Source organism: Mesoplodon mirus (assembly GCF_964341445.2).
Source record: "Mesoplodon mirus genome assembly, chromosome: 2".
NCBI classification, from domain to species: domain Eukaryota; kingdom Metazoa; phylum Chordata; class Mammalia; order Artiodactyla; family Ziphiidae; genus Mesoplodon; species Mesoplodon mirus.
In genome coordinates this window covers 50,247,486-50,273,931 of record NC_138977.1, presented here as the reverse complement: position 1 = coordinate 50,273,931, position 26,446 = coordinate 50,247,486, and the positions used below count along the sequence as shown (strand labels likewise).

Here is a 26,446-nt window from a genome sequence, read left to right as displayed (position 1 = left end):
TTCTGGAATTACAAGTAGAATTTTATTGTACATCCCCATCTTGTGCCCCAATTCTACTAAACTGTTTTGTTTTGTTTTCACATTTACTATCTTCAGTATCTGTGCTATATTTTGGATAATTTCTTCAGATCTTTCTACTAATTCTTTCTTCTGTTGGTTCTATTCTACTACCAAACCACTCCATTGAATTTTTCCTTTCAAGAATTATAAATTTTTTTATATTTAGAAGTTCTGTTTTGTTCTTTTCCAAATTTTCTGGTTCAATTTTGATAGTCCCCTTCTTTATTATTCTTCCATATACTCTTTATTACATATATATTTGCTGTCTTTGTGGGTTTGATTCTGAACTTTGTTTTCTCAGCTCTTATCCATACTGTCTTTCTTCCTCATGTATTTAGTGCTTTTCTTTAAAAAAAAAAATGTGAGCTAATAATCTTCCTATGAAATGCTTCAGAGCCTTCCAGAGATTTTATTTGCTTCTGAGAGATATAGGAAAGTCCAGCCAACCTGGGAACACTTTTTTAAAAATTTATTCCCATGAAAAAAATCTTTTATTATGGAAAAGTTGTAAACATACACAAAAGAAGACAGAATAGTATAACTCAGTATTTATTGCCCACCTCTAACAATTAACAACTCCTGTCCAATCTTGTATCATTTAAATTTCCATGATCTTATCCCCTTCCTATAATACTTTGAAGTAAGTGTAGACAGCATTCCATATTATCCATAAATTTTGGACTATGTATTTCTAAAGATAAGATCTCTTTTGAAAAGCATGACCACAATACCATTATCAGTCTAAAAAAAGTTAACAAAATTCCTTAATATCATCAAAAATCCAGTCAATATTTAAATTAGCAAACGTGTCATACACATATTAAACTTTAAAAACATAATTTATTTGTTTAAATCAGGATCCAAATAAAGTTCAAACATTATCTTAAGTCTTTCATAAACTTTTATTTATTATTTTATTTATTTATCTTTGGCTGCCTTGGGTCTTTGTTGCTACGCACGGGCTTTCTCTAGTTGCGGCAAGCTGAGGCTACTCTTCATTGTGACGCACGGGCTTCTCATCGCAGTGGCTTCTTTTCTTGCGGAGCACAGGCTCTAGGCGCATGGGCTTCAGTAGTTGTGGCTTGTGGGCTCTAGAGTGCAGGCTCAGTAGTTGTGGCACACGGGCTTATTTGCTCTGTGGCATGTGGGATCTTCCCGGCCCAGGGATTGAACCCGTGTCCCCTGCACTGGCAGGCGGATTCTTAACCACTGTACCACCAGGGAATCCCCTAAGTCTTTCATAAACTTTCAGTTCATAGATTCTCCCCTCCATCAATCTGTTTGTTTCTACTTGTAATTTATTTGTTGAAGATAACCAGGTTGTTTTTCTGTTTACCTTTTGCTGTATAACAAGCCTCCTGAAAACTTAACAACTTAAAACAACAGTTTATTATTATTTCTCATGTTTTTTTGGGTTGACAGGGTTCAGATGGATACTTCTTGCTTGAGATCTCTCCTGCAGTTGCAGTTATATAGTGGCCAGGGCTGATGTCATCTAAGGGTTGACCGGGCTGATTGTCCAAGGTGGTTTCTTCACTCACTCACATGTCTCACATACCTTGATATTCCTTGGTGTGTCTGCCTCTCTCTCCCTCTCCCTCTCCCTCTCCCTCCCCTTCCCCCTCCCCCATCCTCTTCCTCTCCCCCTCCCCCTCTCACCACATGGCATCTCATCCTCCAGGGTCTTTCCATGTGGTGTAGGCTTCTCACAGCATGGCAGTGGGTTATTTGCACTTACTACACGGCAGCTGACTTCCAAGAATTAAGAAGTGAAAAATTAGGCCATATCATGGTTATACCTGCAACTGGCACAGTTTTACTTCATTACTTTGCCAGAGTCAGCTGGTCAAGATAGTCATAGGACCATCCTCCATTCAAGGAGATAAGGAAGGACTCCACTGTTTGATGGAGGAGTGGCAATTTTACATTGTAGGAAAATATGTGGGACAGGAGATATTTTCCCAGCCATTTTTGAAAAGTAAAATCTGCCACATCTGTACTGAAGAATTTGCAGTAGTCTTGACTGCTTCCCTAGAAGCTTGATGAAATATAGCTTCAATATTTTATGTCTATATCTATGCAGTTTTTGAGAGTGTGGTGGCAAGACTAATTCATAGAAGGCTAGGCCTACTTCACACTACATTTTTACCTTAAGGTTTTTCAGACTGCAGAGGTAATATGAAGTCTAGTCCCAAACTCAGTTGTAGGTTTATGGTTAGAAATATCTTTGGAGAATCTTTTTTTTTTCTAATGGCATTACATCTAGTGGCAAGGCCAAGAGAGGCATGTATCCCCACTGTCTCTCTCTGTAGGGTGTTTTTCCCCCTAGTTTACCAAATGGGTAGCTGTGTTTGGAGTATCCTAGTTTTATTTCAGGGGGTGTCTCCCATCTATGCCCTTTCCCCCCATATCCCTAGGATTGGTGTCCTGTCCCTAGAGTTTAGATGGTCATTCTACCCCATGCCTTACCCCGCCAAAGATTGGCATAGTCTTGCTGGGCAGGCCCAGGCCTCAAGGGTTTACTGACACTGTAGATTTACTCTTTCTTGTTGCCATTATTTTTTGTTTCCAGTTATTTCTCTTACTTTCTGGCAGATAAACCATGATTTCTGTAAGATATTTTCTGTATTTTGTTGAGCATTTTTAGATGTTCTATACTGGGAGAAATTCAGTGTTGATTTACTTTTGAAAGGCTGGAAATAGATGTTGACTAATATATTTTATTCTGAAAAATTTTGGAAACATATTCTTACTTTTGATATATAGTTAGTCAGATTTGCTATGTGTCCTTGAAGGCAAATGCCTATTCTTTTTGCTCATTAAGTTTTCTTACTAATAAAATTCAGAATTTTGAATTTAGCAAATTTGGGGTTGATAAAATATTGAAATTTTATTCTGCTCCCTATAGAAAACATTAGAAAATCAAGGCATATTAGGATTTACCTCTTAAAATAGGAGTTGAATAAATAAAAAAATGTTTTCATCACTTTTGGAATTGCTTATTTGAAATCATTCCTTTGAATGACAGTAGTTACAGAATAAGTGCCAGTGTTTTGACACAAATCTAAAGATACCAGTGGGGATATCATCATGAATCAAAGGCTTTTCACACTGGATATTGTTTTGTTCAAACGATTTTGTTTTTCGTTAGGAAAAGAGGCTGTGGAATGTGAAAATTGGAGATTCTATCTAAAATTATTAAGGGCCCTGACTGCTATGAAATTGATTCAAAAGAGAAACCTGACACAGTGAGAGAGATGGAGGCATTGTGATACTAAAAGCAGCATGTTTTGGGGTGGCATTGGCTTTGGCTCTGTGTCAGATGGCCCTGGCTGGCTGATTGCTCTGTTTGGGATGGGATCCACCTTTCCACTCTGCTGAGCAGCTCTGTACTGATGAGGAACGCCAAGGCACTTGGCTTTTTTTGGCCATTTTGGTTAGTTATGTCCCACATTATCACTGCAGAGCACTCAAAAGCAAACCAGGTTCAGCAAGGTCATGATTTCTCCAAGGTCTTTCCCTGAGTCCTTGCAGAGGCAGGAAGAGAGTGAGAGCTTCAGGCTTCAAAGCAAGGGATACTTCTCACAAGGGAAGTGATTTTAAGTGTTAAAGATAGGGTGCGGGAGGGAAAAATTGCTTGGAATTGGTATCCAGAAATAGATATTAGGTCGTTGCAGCAATAAATTTTCTCTGATAAACTCTATGGTAAAACACTTGATTTGAGTGTGTTTTCTTGGATAACTCCAAAATGTGCCCTGTTTTAATTTTTCCTTTCCATTTCTGCTATGATACCTTAGATTCAGTCCTTTGATCTCATGTCTAGACTGTTGTAATGGTTTAACCATGAGTTATCAATAATAACCAGTCTCCCTTGCTTCATACCAAAAGCTGGAATGTTTTCTTAAAGCATTTTTTTTCGATATGTCAGTCCTGTAGTTCTTAAACTTTTATACCTTGGCCCTCTAAACCTTCTCCCCTTGAAGCATGTCCATTTGCCCTAGCTTGGAATTTAAGTCTCTTTGCGATATGATCTCACCCAAAATTTTAAATGATTCTTTCCACATACTATACAATGCCCTGGTCAAATGAATTGTTGTTTTTTTCTTCACCTCGCAGTTTCTTCTGCTGGTTATTCCAACTCTCCTCTCCACTCCTCAATGATTACCACCTATGAGAATCATCCCCATCCTTTAAGATCCTCCAAATATAAAAACTTGTCAGCATAGCCTTCACTTATAATGTAATTTCTATTGCTGTTGTTTTTGCTCTTACTTACTGTATTACTCTGTGGCATTGGTCACATAATGTCTTGCACAGTAGTTGTGTTGTGTAATTACCTTATCTTCTTTTCTGAGCCAAACGTTTTCAAGGCAAGGACCATGTTTTAGTCCTCTTTCCAGCTCTCATGTGGCCCACCGCAATGATTTCCATAAGGTAGACTTAGTAAATACATCTTGAAGAATTTTGTTATCTGTGGCCACACGGTTCTCAGAGCTGTTGCACCATATGAGGTGGGTGATAACCGAAGAACCTGTCTTCCCATCTCCAGTTCTCATAGTGAGTGCTTGTATTCGTCAAAGACCTATTTAGGTGGCATCGCTGCGGGAAGATTTTGTGGGTTCACACTAGACGTAGTTAAACACTCCACACTCTTGGGTGTCTTTCTCAAACCTCTTTGAATCTCTGTTTAGAATACATTATAATTTGTGTACAAATCTGTGTCCCCTCCCTTGGTGGGAGAAACTGTGTCATGGTTCTCAGTGTCCCCATAAGCCAGCTTGTTCTCTGAATCACGGGGGCTCCTAGCACAAATGTTTATTCTGTGTCTGTGCGTATGTGTGTACTTCTCCTGACTCCTTTGTTATCATCTATTTGTCAGATGTAAACTGTGAGGCTAACCTTTGTCTCTCATAGATTTTGATTTCTGTGGATTTATTCCTGAATGACCTTTGTTCTGTATTAACAAATCATATACAATATCAAAAGGAGGTAAAGTTTCACTTCCTACCCTTGTACTTAAAATAATCTCCAGTTTCAGAAAGTAGGACATTTTGGGGTTTATATCCATGAAGACAAGGACTTTTATAAACTTTAAAGGACATATTTAACCTTTTGAGCGCTTACTAAATCCTTGCTCTGTATGGAACACTTGTGTTAGATGTTGAAGATAAAAATTGTTCTAAGTTATGGTCTCTGCCCTGAAGGAGTTTAGTGGATTTCCCCTATTCACCACTCATATCCACCCCTAGGTTGAAAATGACCTTGCCTTCTTTCTGCCTTGTATCTTTCACATACAATAAATTCTTTGCTTCCACACCTGGCTTCAACTAATAACCTGTAAACCTCTTAAGGGCAGGTATTCTTTCTTATTGTTTTATCTAACACAAGGCCTAGCATAGGTGTTCAATGAATGTTTATTTAAAAAATAGTTTTCCGGGCTTCCCTGGTGGCGCAGTGGTTGAGCGTCCACCTGCCGATGCAGGGGACACAGGTTCGTGCCCTGGTCCGGGAAGATCCCACATGCTGCGGAGCGGCTGGGCCCGTGAGCCGTGGCCGCTGAGCCTGCGTGTCCGGAGCCTGTGCTCCGCAACGGGAGAGGCCACAACAGTGAGAGGCCCACGTACCGCAAAAAAAAAAAAAAAAAAAGTTTTCCAAGCAAAGATAGGAGCAGATGCAAAGGCCCTAGGGTGGGAAGCTTGATGTATTGAGGAACAGATAACAGGTCCGTGTAACTGGAACCTTGGGGAATCCGTGATTCAAGATAAGGTCAGTGGGAGTGGGACCAGATCACGGTAAAACAAAGGCTCTCAACTTCAGCATTATTGTCGTCTTGCATAATTCTTTGTTGGTCATGACCGTCCTGTGTATTGTAGGCTATTTAGCAGCATCTCTGGCCTCTACTTACTAGATGCTAGTCGCATCCTTTCCCGCCAAGTTGTTAAAACCAAAAATGTCTCCAGACATTGCCACGTGTCCCCTGGTGCGCAAAATAGCTCTGGGGAGAAACACTGCTGTAGAACCTTAAGGATAATCTTACACTGCTTAGGCTTTATTCTAAGTGAAACAAGAAACCACTGAAGGAGTTTGAGAGGGAAAGCAATGAGGAGAGTGGGTTGTCAGGGACAAGAATAAAGCAGCGGCTTCTGAGGCCAGAGTGGCATCGAGAGCTGAGGGTTGCTGAGTGGATGTGAAGGAAGCCTTGGAGTTTGAGCTGGACCTTGAAGGGACAGGATGGATTTAAACAGATGTCAAGATGCAGAAACAGTGCCATTTTGAAGGGTGGCACATAATATGCAGGGCATGTTTAGGGAATGGTATCGTTTCAGGAATCCTTGAGGGCCCCCATCACAGACTCAGATGCAGGAGACTCGGCGTGGGAAGCCAGGCTCGTGGCACCTGCTCCATCGTGCTTGGGCTGCTCACCTCCCACTGGCCTCCCCTGCTTCCTCAGCATGCCAGCCTGGATGGGTGGCATCAGAGCTGTACTTTAGACCCTCACTCTGGCAGCAGTAAGGACGGATGGGAGATGTACAAGAGAGGAGGGGGGTGGAGGGAATGGTCAGGCGGCTGCTGTGTAATCCAGGAGAGAGATGATCAGAATCTGAAGAAGGCAAGAGGCAGTAGGGCGGAGGGGTGAGAAGCAAAAGATGTCACGTGGCATTTTAGCAAAAATGCTGTTTTCTATATTTCGTACAGTATTATTTCCATTAAAAAGTGCCAGATATTTGAATATTATTTTCATTCCATTCAAATCTAGTTATTCAGACACTTGTAGCTAAAAGAGATACCTTAGAAGTGGCTCATGTTCATACATATAGGTTTGTTTTGCAGAAACAACTTCTCTAACATAACCATTTGCGTTCTGGGGTCTTTATGGCAATAGTTGGGGCACCATGAATTTTTGAGCATAGCTTTTATCATTTTGTTCAACAAACATATCTCCAGTGTTTACTGTGTGTAGGACACCATACTAGACATTGTAAGCCTTAAGCATTGAAATGAGGCAAAATAAATTCATTGCTTTTCCTTCTTTGGACTCAGTCCCCTTAAAATCTCTCCCATCTGTCCTTTGTGTTTCCCCACTACTGTTCCTTTAGTTTGAACTGCATCATCTCAAGCCTGGATTATGGCAGTGTTGTCATGCTTGTCATCTCTGCCTCCAGTCCTGACCTCTTCCAACACATCTTCTACAATCCAACAGAGTCCTCCTTCTAAACACAAATCTGATCACATCACTTGCCTGCTTAAAACCCTTCAGTAGCTTCCTATCGCTCTTATGATAGAAAGAATTCCAAAGCCTTCAACAAAACATCAAAGTTCTTAACTTCTTTAGCCTTATTTTCCACCTTTCCCATCTCCTCCTAAGCACCAACTCTATTTAATTTTCTCAAAATGGTAGCTCATTTGCCTGTTATTTTCCCCTGCATCTCCATATCTTGTCTCCCAGCTGGTTATGGCTTACGTTTTAGGACTCAGCTTAGATACCACCTCCTATGCAAACTATCCTTGACTTAGGGCTGAGTTGAGTGCCCCTCCTGGGTGCTCACCCCTGCTGTAGACCTTTAACACTGTGGTACTGAGAATGCCTATTGATTTGTCCAGCTCTACTACTACTCTGTAAGCAACTTGAGGGCAAGGACTGTGTCATTAGCTATAATTTTATTTCTAGGATCTAACAGAGCGCCATTGAACAGATGAATTAACATGCATTCATTTATCCAATGAACATTTATCTAGTGTCCACTCAGTAGTGGGCACAGTGCCAGGTGCTAGAGTTTCAGTGGTGGACAAAAACGCACATGGTTCCTGTCCTCATGGAGCTTCTGGTCCCTGAGGGAGAGAGGCATCATCCCAATAATCATGCAAAATGTGACATTGCAAATGTGTCTGGTACCACGAAAGACAAGTGATGGTCCTTTAAGAGTCTATAAGAGAGGGTTTGACCTAGTCCCAAGGTGCTGGGAGTTCCAAGGTGGTGGCACTTAACACTGAGGTCTCACACAACAGTAGGATTAGCTGAGTGAGACTGGGTGGGAAGAGGAACACAGGATGGCACAGGAATCACTGTATATGAACAGGCTTTATAAGAGGCAAGATGAATGACCAAAAAAATCCAGTGTGCCTGCAGTGAAAGAGGGAGGGCTGAGTCTGGAGAGGGAGCTCTGCAGAGGCAAATCAGGCAGGACCTTCAGGTCAAGTTGATAATTTTCCCTTCCTTTTAAGAGCATCAAGTAGTCTCAGCGTGGTTGAGGGAAAGGAAGACTTTTTGAAGGCAGTGATGACAAGAGGCAGAGTAATTATGTGTCTGTAATTATTTTGCCCCAGAACTTTTATTTATTCTGGTGGTTTTGCGGTTACCTTTGTATTCTACTTTCTAAAATCCTCATTCTACCTTCTTTGGTATTATGCGGCCCCTTTTTGCTAGTCTCCAGGATATCTAGCTCAAACTTGTTTTTACTTGAAATAGTTTAAGAAAGCATGGAGGTGGCTCAGGGTAACATACATGACTTTGCTGCAGTCAGTCTTCTTTTGACCCGTTGATCTGGCCAGTGTGCACATCCTTAGGTTATTACAGTTTCCTTGGTGACAAGATTTGGGGAACCTGCCCACTGATTACTATGTTGGTACCTCTAATATGGTCTTGAGTGATTTAGTCTAAATAAGGCTTGAAACTATGTGGTATTTCCAGATGTTGTTCACCTCCCTTCTTCCCCCTCCAAAAGGTTCACATTTCTACCGATTAACAAATAAGTTTTAATTTTTTGTGTAGCTAATTAAGAGTTTATAGTTGCCACTCAAGAATGTATACATGATATTTGTCATTCACTTTTTAATTAATTGAGCATTGACTATGCATCATGTACTCTGCTTAGGTATTCAGGATACAGTCTAGCTTCTCATGTTACTTACAGTCTGATATCAAAGACAGATAAACACATCTACAATTTCAAAACAGTGTGATGAGTGCTGTGATAGAGGAAAGTGTAAAGTAATAGACAGGGGAACATAAGGAGGAGATCTAACCTAACTAAACTTACCTATCTCACCTGGGCTGAGGAAGGAAAAACTACCAGAAAAAAAAAAAAAAAAGAAGGCTGATTTAAGTCTTAAGGATGAGTAGGACTGGGCCAAGGAAAGAAGGAAAAGAGAGGTTATTCCAGGTAGGGATGCTATATGGGCAAAGACACAAAAGGCATTAGTGAGTAAGATATATTCAAGGAATTGCATGTGGTTGAAAGTGGCCGTGATATAGGATCCAAGTAGGGCAGAGGTCAAAGATGAGGCTGCAGATGTAAACAGAGGCCAGATCATGAATGGCCAACACATCCACAGGCAAGAGTGAGCAAATCCTGTATGCTCCACCTGAAGGAATAGCCAGAATCCACCCACTTCTTGCTATATTCACTGGCTCTAACCATGACAGTCTCTTGAATGGGTCATGGCACCAGCCTCCGAACTGGTGACTGTTTTCTTCAGTCTGTTCCTAACACAGCAGCCGTGGTGTTTAGAACATAAGCAGATCGTCTCATTCTTCCCTTTAAAAACCCTACAGTGGCTTCCGACAGTACTCAGAGTACAAGTCCAACTTCTCATAGTTCTCTTTAGTGCTTACTACTGTTTTAGATACTGTATAGTTTACTTATTTATGTTGTTTATTGTTGTCTCTGTCAGTAGAATGTAAACTCCATGAGCTCAGGAATTTTTGTCTGTTTTATTTGCAGACATGTCACCTGTGCTGGTTACTAGGTTGGCAGTCAGAATTTGTTGAAAGAATGAATGACTCAGACCCCACATGTAGCATGATATTCACCTCATTCGTCACTACTGAGCAAGTTATTTCAGTTCATCCTCACCTTGGCCCCCTTTCCGCTGCCTTAACCCACTCCCAATTCAAACCCTTATGCTTTCAAACCATTTGTATTGCAGTGAACTGGTTTTAGGAATATGTATCAATCTATTTGTCTCTCAAGGAGATTTTCATTCTTAGCCAAACCTGGACTAAGTAAAAATACGCTTTTCTTTCTTGTGTCAGCTGTGATGAGTTCTCTGAGAACATGATTAGACCCTTGTGTGCAAGCCAGGGGTGAAATCCTGGCATATCAGTGAGAAGAGAGCAGTGTTCTGAGTAACTGTAACAAGATCGGAATGATAACAGTCAGCGGGTTCCTAGTGTAAAGACCATTCTCATTTTTTAAAGCCAACCTCTCTGTTTCCTCAGATTGGTCATACTCAGCCTCTTGGCGCTGCTGCTTCCATGCTGTGAAAATGGACTGCTCTATTTTCTCAGGCTCCATAGGGGTATTAGGTATTTGATTTCTTCATAAATAGAACAGAGAAATATAACCAGAGAATAACATTGTGGACACATTTAACAATATTTATTTAGTGAGTAAAAGAGCTAGACCTTTTGTTACATTGTCTGCTCTTCCAGGCAGTAAATGTTATTGTGACTATCTGGCAATGTTTGAAATCAGCCTATTCTTATTAAGGGAGTACAATTACCTTAATTATAATGTTTCATATGTTGTTAAACAATTATTTTCATATACTATTAAGGGTGAGAAATGGTCTTCTATGTACTTTTTTGTCTTTATTTTTTTAATTGAAGTGTAGTTGATTTACAATGTTGTGTTAGTTTCAGGTGTACAGCAGACTGATTCAGTTTTTTATAATGTATATGTGTTTTTTATATATACTTGTATATATTTTTTATTTATATATATATAAATCTATTCTTTTTCAGATTCTTTTCCATTATAGGTTATTATAAGATATTGAATATAGTTCCCTGTGCTATACAATAGACCCTTGTTGGTTCTCTATTTTATATGTAGTAACATGTATATGTTAATCCCAAACTCCTAATTCCCCACCCCCCTTTGCCCTTTGGTAACCATAAATTTGTTTTCTATATCTGTGAGTCCATTTCTGTTTTGTAAATGAGTTCATTGGTATCAATTTTTTAGATTTCACATATAAGTGCTAAGGCTGCTTTTCTTAAGGTTGCTTTCACATCATTAGTCTACGTGTGCTGAATACTGTCTGGGTGAACAGCATATTGCTAGTCAAGCAGAGAAGGCATCATGCCTGTTTTTAAGGTACCTATCCTGTTTATGTTAAAAACAACCAGTATTACTATTGCTACTGTCACCATTTATTGAGCTTCTACTCTGTAACTATCACTGCCATTTAAGTTCCTACAAGGTGACTTGCCTCAATTACTTCATTGAAGGATGTCAGTAACTCTTCAAGGTAGTTCTATATCTCCATTGTTCCAATTATGTAATTGGATGCAGAGACGATAATTAACAATAAGCAAATAATAAGCTGTGACTTAAATCAAGCTAGAGGAGGTGTGTCATGTGGCAGCTTTGAGTTTAATTGTTAGGGGGATAGTATGAGGAAGATGAAGTCTCGTTCAGGGACCTCACCTTCTGGTAGATATGTGTATCAAGCAAAGCGAATTGGTTTCTTTGGGTAATCTTAACTCCCATCTGGAAATATGACTAGACAGCAGTATGAGTGCTTTCTTCACATGGTTTTGTTACCTCTTGCTACAGAAAGGAGCTGGATATCACCTGGATCTCTTTTGGGTGGCCATCCTTATGGTGGTGTGCTCCTTCATGGCCCTTCCGTGGTACGTGGCTGCTACTGTCATCTCCATTGCTCACATCGACAGTTTGAAGATGGAGACAGAGACTTCTGCACCTGGAGAACAACCAAAATTCCTAGGAGTGAGGTGTGTTATGTCAGAGAAAAATGGCTCTATACAACATACCATGCTCACATCTGTGTGTCAGTCAGAAAGAAACAGACAAATGTGGAGGAGAAAGGGTGGGTGATGAATAATTTATTCCTGTTCTAGAAAGGACTAAATTTTCATTTGAAAGAGTCTTCCATAATTTCTTGAGTTCACTTTTTATCTTACATACATTTCCTTTGATTAACAGCAGACTAAATTATGCAGAGTAAAAACGCAGACAGGTCATTCATTTTCTTCAACATGCAGGTCATTTTAGTGCTGTGGTACATACTCAATCACAATCATATATATATAGCCAGACTCTTTAATTTTTCGGCTCTATTGAGACTCCCTAAAACTCTTGAGTCTGCTTATGATTCTCAAGATGCTATGAAAGGAGGGAATTCCCTGGCAGTTCAGTGGTTACAACTCGGCCTTTTCACTACCAGGGCCCCAGGTTCGACCCCTGGTCAGGGAACTAAGATCTGCAAGCTGCGCGGCCAAAAAAAGATTCTGTGAAAGGAGAGGAATTCTTATTTTCCAGTTCATTTTCTGTCCCATAAGCACTGAGAAACCTTGACCTCCAGCAGTTAAATCTGGGTAGCCATGAAGAGCTCTTATGAAACCTTTATACTTTATTGCGTATTTTGCAGCAGACTCTGCTCCTACGAGCTTGGGTGAATAGCTCACATAACAGAGCCATCGTTTGCCACGCCACAACAGTGGGTGATTTTTCTTGCGGGGAGGGGGTGTTGTATGGGAATCGTATTTGTTAAAAAGTACTTTTGTTTTTGTAGATTTGGAAATGAGACTGATGGGATTTACTGCACTTAGGAAATTTCCCTGAGCTGTTTGTTAATTAGAATGTGGGACGATGTAATAACTATCTCCTATGAAGGAAGGGGTAATTACACAACAGTACAAGTTGTTTAAGAAATAAGGGCTTCAGGTAGGCCAGTAATTGGTGGAACCAGAGCAAGTGATTTTTCTCTCCTGATTCTAAAAGGATAAAGGATTTAACAGAATCACTTTTTTCTTGATGAATTCAAATCACATACTGCAATAGTTTTAAGAGGATTTTGTAGTTCTGTTAAGCTTATATGCTGTCCTTGAGGTATTAATTACATATGATATCTGCACCTTTGCTGTCTTAGCCAAACAGTGATTCCATCAATGTATAGTATTTTCTGAAGGTGAAAAGATAAGAGCATGTTTATGAAAACAAAAGGTAGATTGGTAATCTTTTGATTTGTTTTCAGGGAACAAAGAGTCACTGGAACCCTTGTGTTTATTCTGACTGGTCTGTCCGTCTTTATGGCTCCCATCTTGAAGGTAAATATGTGAAATACTCACTTCTTCCTCCTTCTCAGAACACTGACAGATAATTGGATATGTGAACAGTAGAATTTCTTAAGAAATATCTGCAAGATTTTTATCACATCCATATCACACTGAATGAAGCAGGAGTCAGGTAGAATGAAGACTTTAAAAACTTTTACCTTGATTTCCTTCTCACTCCTTCTCTTATTATTATTATTATTATTATTATTATTATTATTGCAGTTATTTGGTTGAACCACATTAAATGACCACTATTCAAATTTTTTGACCTATGCATATGGCAGTTTCATACAGTTTAATCTAGCTAACTGATCTCCACTCCCCATGATGTTTTTCACTCTCCTAGTCTCCCTACATCCTTTCTTCCCATCACTTCCCATTTACTTGTCCCCAAATCCTGCCCTCCCTTCCCACATTAGACTCCTGGATAACATGAATGACTCACAATGATCATTTTGTAATTGTTCTCTTATTATTAATTATTGCTGACTGTGTTTCTGTATTCTTTGAATCAGAAGGCCTAATATCCACAAAGAAAGAATGGAATAAAATTACTGATTTACAACTAGAAAACTTTAGAAATGAACTTTTGAAAAAGAAAAATGACAGATTATTTAGAAAGTTAGGAGTCAATATATAGGTTTGATTGATGGGGTGAATGTTTAATAGATAAATATAAACTATATATGAAAGCATATTTAGAAGTAGAGATAGTACTTAAAAAGATTAATATATATCTGTCATTGAAGCTTCCAGTTTTCTTTTGTGACACAAATATTTTATTCTTTTTTTATTACATAACAAAACTAGCCAATTATTGATAATTTGTTTCTTATGCTTTGCATCACAGTACAAAGCATGAATATCACCTATAGACCTAGTAGCTATCAACAATCCCACTGTTAGCAATATCCTTCCAAATTTTTCTCTAAAAACTTTTGTGTATCTTTAAACAATTTTAATTTTTCAAAAGGTTTTTTGAATGCTTATTTAATTACACAAGTAATAGAGCAGTACATTCTTGGAAAGAATTCAAAGAATACAGAAGTACAGTGAAAGGCAAAAGCTCTCCATTTCTTTCCCATTAACACATTTATATGTCAGTTGCCAATCAGATGAATTTGTGGAAAATAGAACTCTAATTTCTTAACTTATAGCTAGGACTAACTCTGCCTTCAGAGTATTTAGATTACTGCATATATTATGCACAAAATACTTTGTAAACAGTTAAAAGATTTAAATATTCATCTTTTGTCACTGGTTTCGACAATGTCAATTAGCTGGTTTAATTTCTGACTGGAATCATGAAGGAATATGTATCTCATGTAATATGTGGGGAAGTAAAGCTAAAAGTAATTGCAAGGACTTCGTTTCTGGTTATATACAGAGGACCTTAAAAAAGGACAGATCTTATGTTCTGTGAGGACAGAGGGAAATCTGTTGTCAGTTCTGCCAGTGCAGAGCGAATTGTGGGGGAGGTTCCAGTTGTTGTGAGTTTCACAGCATCAAATCCACTGCCAAAGTGCTCTGAGTTCCTCTGTTGCCCCGTAGACGCCAGCACATCAGCTGGTGGAAAAGTCTAATGACAGCTTTTTACCGCATAGGCAATGGGACCTCACCTGGACAGATCAACTTGTAGAGATCATTGTAGGTAATTATGACCTCACATTGTGGGAGGCTCTCCTAGGAAGGAATTTGCCCCGGGACCCCTGAAGGTGGATTCACACGACACAACTGCCACGTCTCTTTTATAGGGTCTCTTAGTTCTTAAGCCACTAGTAAGAGATGAATAGAAATCTTCCCATCAGTTCGTATGTACTCATCACCACCCACTCTTTCTTTAATTTTATTTTTATATTATTCTTTTCAATGATGCAGTTTAAAATCCTAACTCAGAAAAGTCAGATGTGTTTAAAAATTCTTCTTTGTTTGTTTGTTATAGCAAATTGGCTTTAATCTTGTGGAGAATCTGTCAACTGAATGATCATGCATGATTCCAAAGGGACACAGAGAACAAACAGTGTATAAACTGCTATTTTTAGGAAGAGATGCAAGGCTTCTTCCTAACTCTTTTCTCACCCAGCTATGGCTGCAGCAGAGTTAAAGCTGAAAGCACTTTTGTTCTTCATTTTACAATGATTCTTTTTGCCCCTGATATGCAAAGCACCGCAGTATCTACGGGAACAGATTATAATACAGAGAAAGGAAAAAGATAGATGTAAGGGATCAGTGAGTATGAGCTTGCTTTTGCTTTGACCTTCCTTAAGTTCTCATGTTCTGGCTCACCCTCATTCAGGTACTAGTGTCCATCATTATGGCTATTTCTACGTGGCAACTTTGGGTTAATGCAAAGAGTCAGTGTAAGCATCAGTGGAAAAGGCAGTTCAGCAAACATTTTTGTTAGGCCATCTTTTGCCCAAACTGTGGGAAATGAAATTGTTTAGTTAGTGTAGTTTCCAACATATTGTGGGGAACCTGGATTTAAAAACAATAAAGGTAAAATAATCTAGCATTGACTCTTGTGGTTTGTTACTTCAGCAAGTGAGGTTATTCCTTACTTCAGGAATCACATCTGAAAAGGTCAGCCAATTTCAGGTCAGGTGCCCTTCTTAGCATTGAAGTTTGGTAAGTTATGTGCTTTCACTACAGAACCCTTGTTAGCTCATCCGAAAAGTCAACACAGGAAGAAGCAGATGTTGAGAGTAGTTTAACTAAAACCTAAGTTACGCCTAAGAAGAAGTCAGGATTAACAATTAACCTCAGAATTCACTCAGAAAGTGGTGTCATGAGTTACCTTGGAGGAGGGAATCTTTTTTCCTCCACTCTGTGACTACGTGTGTTTTAAAGAAACAGGTGATGACTTTAGGGAATGGTTTTACTTAAAAGAGCTGCCTTTGAAAGGCGGATCAAATGAATGAAATCAAGAGAAACATGTGACTTAAAAATGAGATGGCTCAACACCTTCCCTCCCAACTCCCTGCATCCATCACAGGTTTGGTGGCCTCCAATGTTGCTAGTTATTTTCTCCCATGCATTAAGCAGTGTGGGTAGTTGTTCCCTGTACCTACTTGGGCAGACTTACTTTGAAGTCTTGATTACTTTGAAGTTGGTGACCTCTGTTTTGATCTCTTTGCCGAAATCTGTCTTTTTACATAGAAGAACGTAAGGAATCATAGTGTACTAGCTTTAAGTTCAGGAAGCTACCCCTTGACCTTGGCCAGCAACAGTGGCACATGCCTCAAATCTCACCACTGATTCAGTACAGAACTGCTGGGAAGCAGGAATAACTGGCTTCCCAGGCTGGCTGGATAGTTTAGATCTGTGTTTCTGCAGCAGGAATACTGCATGTTACGCTAGTGTTCTGTATGGGGAGACTCGGTAGACCAAAGAGCAGCAAAAAGATGAAAGACAGTTCCTGGAGCTTACTTTTTCCATACTTCTGGCAAGTCCGAAGAAATAAAGATCAAGAAAAGTTCACTGCTACTTCTGTTCCCTTTGCTTGAATTAGTTTATCTTTAACATGAGGAGTGGCCAAAATTTATCTTTCAGATTTGTTCAGTGTTCTAAAATGTGGAGGATAGTGTTTAATTTGTATTTGACAACATTTGTTGAGCTCCTGCTCTATGCTGTACACTCTGTTCAGTAACAGAAAAACAAGGAGAAATGATAATGAAGATGCTGCTGCTGCTGATATTGGTGAAGTTTATTGTAATAGAAGCTTCCATTTATTGAGCTTGGCCTTGGACTAAGGGCTCTGCACAGGTTTTTTATATTTAGTTCTCCAATCACACCTCCAAAAAGTATACTTACTTATGATTGAATCCACTTTATAGATAAGAAAAATTATGAGTAACTTGCCAGGTCACAAAGTTCTTAAATGGTAGAGCCAAGATTTGAACTCAGGCAGTTCTGACTCCAAAGCCTGATCTCATAGCCATCATGGTTTACCACCTTTTAAATAAAACAGTATTTGCCCTCTAAGAACTTATTCATTTTCATTTCTCATGAGATGATCTTCCCCAGCTTCTCTGATCTGATTTCTGATTCTCTTATGTAGTGAGAAAGATGGCATTTTTACAAACTGCTCGTCATAGCTCACTCCACAGTTTCTTGTGACTAGGGACCAGATTGCAAGTCAGCAGCTTCCTTACATTGATTTTTAAGGCTTAAGGGTATTAGGATATTATTTTAATAACATGTTCCTGAAGACAGTTGTTATGGTTGAAAAAGCAATATTGTAGAGCCTAGATAAAACCAAGCCTTCAACTTTGACCTTTGTAGCCATCCTTCTGTCCTAAACTCCTGCCACCCAAACCCACCACAGAGGGGCCAAAGAAAGTGGTGCTTTGCACTTGTAGTCTTCTTGACTTGTCACTAAAAGTTCTGATGGTAATGACATCAATGCCACATTTATCAAGTATCTGTTATGAGCCAGGCACTGAACTAAATGTTTGTGCTATGTAATCTTTATCATAAGCACTATATGGATGAGAATACTGAGGATAGGGGAAGTTGATCGTTTTCTCTGGGTTGCACGATGGGTAGTGCCAGAATTGGAACCCAGGTCTGTAACTTTTATTCCCATGATCTTATCAGGACCTCATTCTGGGTTTTATACACACACACCCACACACTGACTATGATTCTGCTGGGAGACCTCACCCTTATACTGAATTCTGTGCTGTGAATGCTACACCCTCTCTTTTTTATTAAATTTACCCTTTTTACATTTTTTTTTGAGAATACTCTAACACCATCAGAAAATCAAAGGGAGGGTTAAGTCACCAGAATTTGAAAAATTTGGTAACATAGTCTGAATATGTTAAATATTGATCTCATCTCAGTTTCACTATCCTGCCTGGTTATAGGATCAAGCACTTAATTTTTTCATTTTTAATTTTTATTAAAAGCATTGTAATATTTATTTACAATTATGCTTTTTGGCTTTCTGGGTATGATTGATTATTTATATAATTTTTGTGTAATTTTATCATTTGGCACTTCTTGATATGCCTATGAACCTAGTATACCCTGTGTTTTTTATATTTTAATTTCTCCTGTCTTGCTTTATAAAAATGTCTACCTACTATTACTATGTATACTATACTAGTTTAACTTAAAGTAGGATCCTACCTTTTTAAAACACAGTCTTCTTTTCCTTCCTTTGGGAAATTTCTATTGTGATGAATGACTCTATTGTGATGAATTTTTAAGGGTTGACCTCCTAACATGACTCATGAACCAAATCCAATAAAAGGTATCCTCTAACCCAGTAATTCTGTTAACTTTCATCAGAATTTCCAAACTGGAAGATTTTTATTGAGACACTACACTATCATAAAGAAAATGGTGAATTTCATAAGACATTTGTATCACTTTGAAATTGGCTAAAAATCAAATTAATAGCCTCCTTTATATGTACTATTTTCACCAAAGAATAATTTTTTTAAAACATTATCATATTTAAATCTGTTCTCCTACCCTTTCCCCATTCTGAGTTAATGGTGCCTTCTGATTTTATTTTGTGGTAGGTTTGGCAAATAACCTGTCATCATCCGTTCATCATCCGTTCAGAGAGAACAGACCTAGGCACCAAGGCACAAGTTGCCTTTACTCTGGCATTAGAACTACATTAGAGAAAATACTTAACTAAGCTTAGGTGAGGGGTTGGGCTAAGGTCCAAGATCATCTATGTGATTACTTTCTTTCAAGTCAGAAAAACACTCAAAAAATAACTACTGCAGGATTTCTAACTAGTTTCCCATTAACTCTATACTTCTTTTTTCCCCTTCCACCTTTCATTTCTTCCCAAGAAATTAGAAATGAAATGATAAGAAATCTTCATATATTAAGGAATAATAGAAGCGGGCTTGTCTATAGAAGATATTTTTAAAATTGAGAAATAAGTCAAAACTATGAAAGGGTCTTTTTGTTAGTTTCCTATTGTGTTTTTTGGTAAATTTGTACGGAGGCATCATAGGAAACACGCACGTTCTTAAAGGAAATAAAGGCACATGTCCCAGCGTAAGTGGCTTGAATGTAATGTGTTCACCTCTTTGTGGTGACTGTTGGGTATTACAGCCCACATGGCTTCCCTGCTACTCACACTGTCCCTCCCACCACCTTCAACATTCAATATCATTTACTTTTTTCTGAGCTCAAGATCAAATTAACTATGTTAAAATTGTTAGTCTTTTTTAGAAGAAGCATGTAATGTTTTATATAAATAAGTGTATTTATTCCATATATGTTTAACAATTTTTACAGCTAACCAATAACAATTAGAGGCAGTTGTGACCCGTTTTGGAATTTACTATTTCTCTAGTAGTAGCCAAAGGGTCTCAGATACAGAACTGTTTGACGTGATCACAAGGAAAGGCTGATAGAAATTGTTCTTCAGTTTCTTAATACAATGTGATAGTTATCACAATATTAATGTGATAGTTCTTTTAAAATTACTCTAAAGTTATACTGTTTTCTGGCTACAGTAGTCTCCTTTGTGCAGATTTGGTAAGATTGGACTTAATTGATTGTGGTTTTAGTATTTGAGCTTTGAAAACTCCTGAACTTGAATTTCTTTTCAAAATCCAAGCTTGAGAACCCATTTTTTTATTGTTCAGATAGAAGACTTCCCAGAAACAGAGTCATCCCTGATTTGCTTGGTTTCCACAGTACTAGAGACATTTCAAAGGTCTAGGAATAGACAAAACTTAGGAACATCATCTTGGAACTTCCCATTGTTAAAACACTTCACATTAGTGTTCAAGACTCTTGCTAATTAATGCATGAAATGTATTAATTCCATTTTAAATATTAATTCCATTTTAAAAGATGTGTATTAATCCGTGTGTGTAATTAATTGCTTCCAGATGCTCCATGCTCCTTTCAAGCAGTGTCCTCATTAATTAGTCCTCTTAATATTCCTAAGAGGAAGAAAGGGGACAGTTGTTTAATGTTTACTTAATTGAAAGAGGCATTTATACAGCGAGCTGATAGATCATTTGGTGAAAATTATTTAGAGAAAAGTCAACAGACTATTGGGAAAGAAATTTGGTCTCCGGAGTGGGACAACCCTCTACCTCTCTTTCTGCTTCACAGTCCATGCAAGCATTTAGTTCACACGGTCATTCCTTTTAAGGGGAAAGGATAACAGAGACTTCTTTTCCCATTAAAAAGTTATTTTTAAGGTCATGCATTCTAATTGTTAAAAAAATGCAAACAAGAATCAAATGAAAATTGAGTCTCCTTCACCCTCCTTTGTTGCTTTCTGGTACCAAGAGTTTAGACGTTTATCAATGATGAGTTAAGCACACTGATCAGTGGTCACTGTATTATTAAGTCCTATCTTTTAGTCTCAGATTTAGCCTTTATTTAAACTATCGCCCTCTCTTACTGTTTTTATTATTATTGTTTTTAACCTTTCTCCAATTTTTTTCCATCCTAGTTTATTCCCATGCCTGTACTCTATGGCGTGTTCCTGTATATGGGGGTAGCATCTCTTAATGGTGTGCAGGTAAGTTTTCCATAGCAATCTCAGCAGAGTCATATTTTTCTAGTAGTATTAAAAACAGTCCAATAATAGATCATTGAAGAAAAGTGCTAACCCTTAACTGCTGAGTTTTTTTAATGCATTTATTTTCTACTTTCTCCACCATTCACCTGTGTTTCTGATTTAATTAATAAAGTTAGCTTGTGTTAACAAATGTTATCATACATACCCATTCACGAAATAAGGTGTTAGAAGCCATTTGGCTAGGAAAGTGAGAGAGCTATCTCTGACCTTCCTCTCTCCCTCCCTCCCTTCCTCCCTTCCTTCCTTCCTTTGATGGAAATCTAACCTTTCAGTGTGCTCGAGATACTATTTATCCATTTGCCTTTACCTTATACTAAGAACAGGCTATTCTTATTTGATGTGCTTTTTGCATGGCTGAGATCATTGATCAAAAGTTTTGCACCAATAAAAGAATCAAGTCAATGTGGTTAATGTGCTACTTTTGTCAAAAACTTCAGCTGTCACATCTTGGATAAAACTGGCCCTCTTTTAAAAAAATCATTAGGGGAAACTTTGTAAGGGACTTTGTCTTTCAATTGAGGTTTAATTTAATTGGCACCAGGAAACTGGAAGTACTGCTGCTGCTTTCTGGCACCTTGTTAACTGTAGCCTTATTTAGCACTTAGTGATGTTTTAATGGGAAAAGACTGCATGTTCTGTGAACATCATAAGAATTTATTTAAACCCCTTCGTAATAGTCCTTGCTTTCATTTATTGAATTTAGATTAATATGATTTTAGAGTCACATGGAGCTGGGTAACTGGACAGACCCTCAAAAAGAGAGAAGGCTATTTTATTTTTCCTTGTTTAGGTCTATTGAGTAGAGTTCTTCACCATTTGGATATTTATTACAAAATACAAGGTGGTTTTTCATAGATGGGACTAGAGGAATGTGAATGTGGGCTTATTTGTGCCCATGAAATTTTTGGGAAGTATAAATGTGTAAAAACATTTTTACCTGACATTGTAAATATTCTTTATTACTTTAAATGGAAAAATATGAAACAAATATGGTCCCCAAATTAATAGTTCTTATTTTTGTTTGGCCTAAATAAGTCAGTCTAGATCAGAAGTTTGATTTTATGTGTTTTAGGTATGTAATAGATGGTTGGAGCTTAGTACATGTTTATTAAATTAAATAGAAGGGGAAAAAAATCAGCGATTCCATAACAATGGGGAAAAAATCCCTTGCTGAAGGAACAGCTAGTGGATTTCTTAAATTCTGCCATGGTGTTGCCCTATCACCTTTTCTCTTTACTTTTCTCTTGACTCTTCTTCTTTTAGACCTTTTTGGCAAGATCTGAGTTATCAAAAAGTTTTGTTACTCCAGTCTTTATAAATGGGAATACTTCTACCAGTCAAAAATAGCTCTGGAGGAAGAAAGAAAACTCTTTAGATAGTAAATCACTTCAGAGAAGATTGTGATAGTCTGTTTACTTTTACATTTTTCTCTTCCCTCCAGCAAGAAACTAGAGGTATTATTTCAGAGTTCTTATTACATAATTATTCAATTCAACAGCTATTTAGTGAGCATCTTACATCTGAAAGTTCCTATGATAGGTACTTAAGTATCATCCTTATCATCAGCATTGATGTAAACTCAGCGGTTATTCTTTGAAGCACAGCACCTGGCACATAGGTGCTCAGTAGTCATTTTAGTATCTGTTTATACATGACAGTGTAATAGCCTCTCCTAGATCAGGTGTCTAGTTGTTGATGCTGTGAAACTCACTGCAATGTTCATGTGGCTTTTCTCTGAAAAGAAATGCTAATTCATTGCTAAATGTATTAGTTAAGTTATTCCATAGATAAATAATGTGGAATTTATGAAAATACCAATGCATTCCCATTTTCAAGTCAGATAGTTCCTTTATATCCTTGAAACATTATTGAAATATATATGATACATAGCATCTCCTCTTCTTTTCAGATAAGACAGCTGCGGCACAGTTAGATACATGAGTTTGATGTCTCCCTTCAGCATATTATTACTAGAATAGGCACAAGATCTTCTCTCCTAAGATGCAGACAGTACAAGTAGAATGTAGGAGATGAGCATCTTTATTTTATATTTGGCTTTGAAACTTTATTCTTTGGTGGCCACTTTATCTCATATAGCTGCATAGTATTCCTACAAAGTAATAACATAAATTGGAAGACTCATACTACGTCTTACTGTGTTAGACTATATTTCTGCACTCCCTGACCAGTGTCCTCTAACAAGGACATTGCTTTCCTAAATTGTAGAATATAAATCACTAGTGGTTAGTTAGACATAAAGAGATGACTTGGTGCTGCAGCTCTTGAAGTAATGTACTTGTCCTCTCTTTCCCTTTCTTCTCCCAGTTCATGGATCGTCTGAAGCTGCTTCTGATGCCCCTGAAGCATCAGCCTGACTTTATCTACCTGCGCCATGTCCCCCTGCGCAGAGTCCACCTGTTCACTTTCCTGCAGGTGCTCTGTCTAGCCCTGCTCTGGATCCTCAAGTCAACTGTGGCTGCTATCATTTTTCCAGTTATGGTAGGGATTGTTTTAATTGAACCTACCCATGAGGTCACACCAATATCATGTGGTTATTTTAATATTGATGACACATGTGTCTTTTATGGATGCTTCCAGTTTTTTTCCAGCTTTGACCTAATCAGTTTGATTGGTTGTAATTTAAGGTTGCCAGGTCTGTGGTTTATCTAGGCTGGACCTTGGAGTCAGACAGCTGAGTTCAGATACTGGCTCTGGTTTGTGCTGATCAGTGAACTTCCCTGAACTCCCATCAACTCATCAGTAAAATGAGAGCGGCATCTTTGTTTTCATTCTGAGCATCAATAATGAATATAAAGTATATAGCACAATGCCTGACACATGGTAGACACAAATGCACATAACGTTAGTTATTTTTAAAATACTGCTGTACATTGGAATTTGTCTAAATAACAGAGTACAGCACATTTCAGGCCAAATAATAGAGGACCAGTTTGGCAACTTACGAGAGATCATCCAGTGAATAGAAGAAATGGAGAAAGAAGCTTAGTTTTTTGCAGTTCTTCTCCTTTGTATCATGCTAAGTTTAAGGATAAGTCTGGGCTCTCTCTCCTTGCCATGTTATGATGAGAAAGAAAGTGAAACAACTAACATTCCACTCTGAATCACAGTGAAAGAAGGGCAAAAGGAAACAATAGCTCTGTATTTGGCTTCATCATTGAATTTGTGTGTGTGAAATAATGCTATGGTAGCTTATTTTTATTTTTTTTCTTTTTAATTAAGACTTTATTTTTTGAATAATCATTGAATTTTTACTGTAGCCTTACATTTCTTGCAAGAAAATGCACATGCATATGCTTGAAACAAGTCACAAAGCCAACCTCAGGTCTGGCTCTGTCTCCCCTGTAGCTTTGGAAATAGAACTTTAATATACAAACCATATTTTATTTTTTTACAAAAATTTTCTTACTCTTAGCCAGAATTATTTTATTTTATGTATACTGGTTGTTTGTAATTGTTTTTTCCTTCAGGAAAGCAGAAAAAAATGGTGTCAAATATTAACAGTATTTGTGGAATCAGATTTTTACTCTTGATGACCCCTTATGTTTTGCTTTTGAAGAAGAACTCTATTAACTTACTGGAAAACACACTGAGTATGAGAAAAGACTTCCATCTGCCTATTAATATAATCTACCCATGTATTAGTTTTGCTTAAGCCAGGAAAAACAAAGTTAGACCTGGATAAATTTGAAATATATCTAGTAAATCACTTATTGCTTGAGCTAAATAATAATAAAAAATATTTTACCTTTATAAAGTATTTTTCATCTTTCAGAGCTTTTATTTGATCATTAAAGAATCATGTAATATCAATAGGTCAGATGTTATTAATTTCTCTAAGAGATGAAGAGGCTGACATAGAGCATAATATAGATAAAGACAACTGTTAATTTGAGGCAGGGCCAGGACTTCTGAGTCCTACTGCATACTAATTTTACTGTTAAGCAAAGACATCTTTAAGATGCCTTCAAGAGCAGTTCATAAAATCAAAGATACAGAGTTCAAGAATACTGGGGTTAGAGTTAGAAAACTGTGACCCTTTGTATTCTTCCTTTATCTGGCTTTGTGATCTTGGATAACTTACTTATGTCACTAAGCTTTAGTTTCCTCCGCTGTTGGATAGATACTAACATCTACCTTTCAGGTTTGTTGTGGGAATAAATGAGAAAGTATTGTCTAAGAGTTTAGCACAGCGTCTGACTCAAGATAAGTATTCAATTAATGGTGGTAATTGAAGTTGCCCCGGCAGATTAAATAGTCTGTGCAAACTCAAATACTACCTCATTATTAATACTTTGAAGATGTCTCAGTGTACTATGCATTGTACAGATTTTCTTGACTTTCAAAAACCTGTGTAATGTTTTAATTTTGAATACTTAGAAATCATACACAGGCTGTTTTTTCCCTTGAAACTTTTAGTTATTTTATTAAAAATCTGACATGGAAGAAAATGGTTTAAAAAATAATCTTTTCATATGGAAATTCCAAATGAGGGGATCAATACAGTACAATGAACAAAATACAGTGAGTTAAAGTAAGACTTCTATGAACCAACTTTCTCCATGAAGCAGATGTTTATGGTCTACTTAATGTAAGTCCATACAAGCAAGATGAGTTCTTTCATACTCTAGACTTGTACAAAATAGGTTTCTACTGACTTTGCTAGGGCAGTATTAATACTCACTCTGACTTCCCTGACATGGGTTCTTTCCTACTTTTTATATTTATTCTTCCAGATCTTGGCACTTGTAGCTGTCAGAAAAGGCATGGACTACCTCTTCTCCCAGCACGACCTCAGCTTCCTCGATGATGTCATTCCAGAAAAGGATAAGAAAAAGAAGGAGGATGAGAAGAAAAAGAAAAAGAAGAAGGGAAGTCTGGACAGTGACAATGATGATGTAAGGAGCTTTCTAAAATTCCGAAGTAAAATTCCAAAGTTAGTTAAACAAACGTGAAAATGGTATTTTTTTTTAACCCTTGTGTGCGATGTATGACTGAATTTCAAGGATGTTTACCTGGTCATGCTACTTGTCACTTTTCACCTTCCTTTGCCCTTTATTTTCTCTCTTTATTTTTTTAAAGTATTTTCTGAAGTCTTTCTGTAACTGTGAATAACTGATAATGATATAATGACTTCTAAAAAGACAAAGCCCACCATATCTAAAAAACTTCAATCTCTGATCTCATACATAAAAAGGAAGCTTGCTTCGTAATGCTATAAAATGTATTGGATTTATTATTGATAATCCAGGATTTAAATTTGAGATAATAACTCAGTTTTACATAATTTTAAGCCTGATGTGGGCAAATGCTGGTGACCTCACCTCCTGTGATCTGTGTATCTATTTGAGTGGGCTCTCAACCAAAGTTCTCTGCTATTGTACTTATCCTTGCATTGGGATTTGACATGATTTGAGATCACTTCTCTGTAACCTTTCAATAAAAAGGAACGGAAATTGGAATTTGGGGTCTTTCTACATAATTGTAGCAGTCAGTGTCATAATTTAGGTGATCCTCTTGCAATCATATGACTAAGTTGAGAAATAAAATGTCCACTTTTTAGGAAGCCATTTCACAGAAATCTTGGTATTTCAGTAGGGGTCTGTGATCAGTGCTAAGAGAAAATCTGGGATTTGCTTTTCTTTAACACACACACACACACACACACACACACACACACACACACACAAACACCCCAATAGCTTATCTCA

The 26,446-nt window shown here is 37.8% G+C and overlaps 1 protein-coding gene across 1 annotated transcript in view; it reads left to right on the top strand.

The window, feature by feature from the left end:
- Nucleotides 1-26,446, top strand: part of SLC4A4 (solute carrier family 4 member 4) — a 350,822-nt gene that overhangs the window by 315,279 nt on the left and 9,097 nt on the right. The window contains exons 19-23 of the mRNA XM_082645180.1: nt 11,622-11,800; nt 13,063-13,135; nt 20,589-20,657; nt 23,043-23,216; nt 25,472-25,633. Of these exons, the coding sequence (XP_082501306.1) occupies nt 11,622-11,800; nt 13,063-13,135; nt 20,589-20,657; nt 23,043-23,216; nt 25,472-25,633 (657 nt within the window). The remainder of the gene's footprint in view (nt 1-11,621; nt 11,801-13,062; nt 13,136-20,588; nt 20,658-23,042; nt 23,217-25,471; nt 25,634-26,446) is intronic.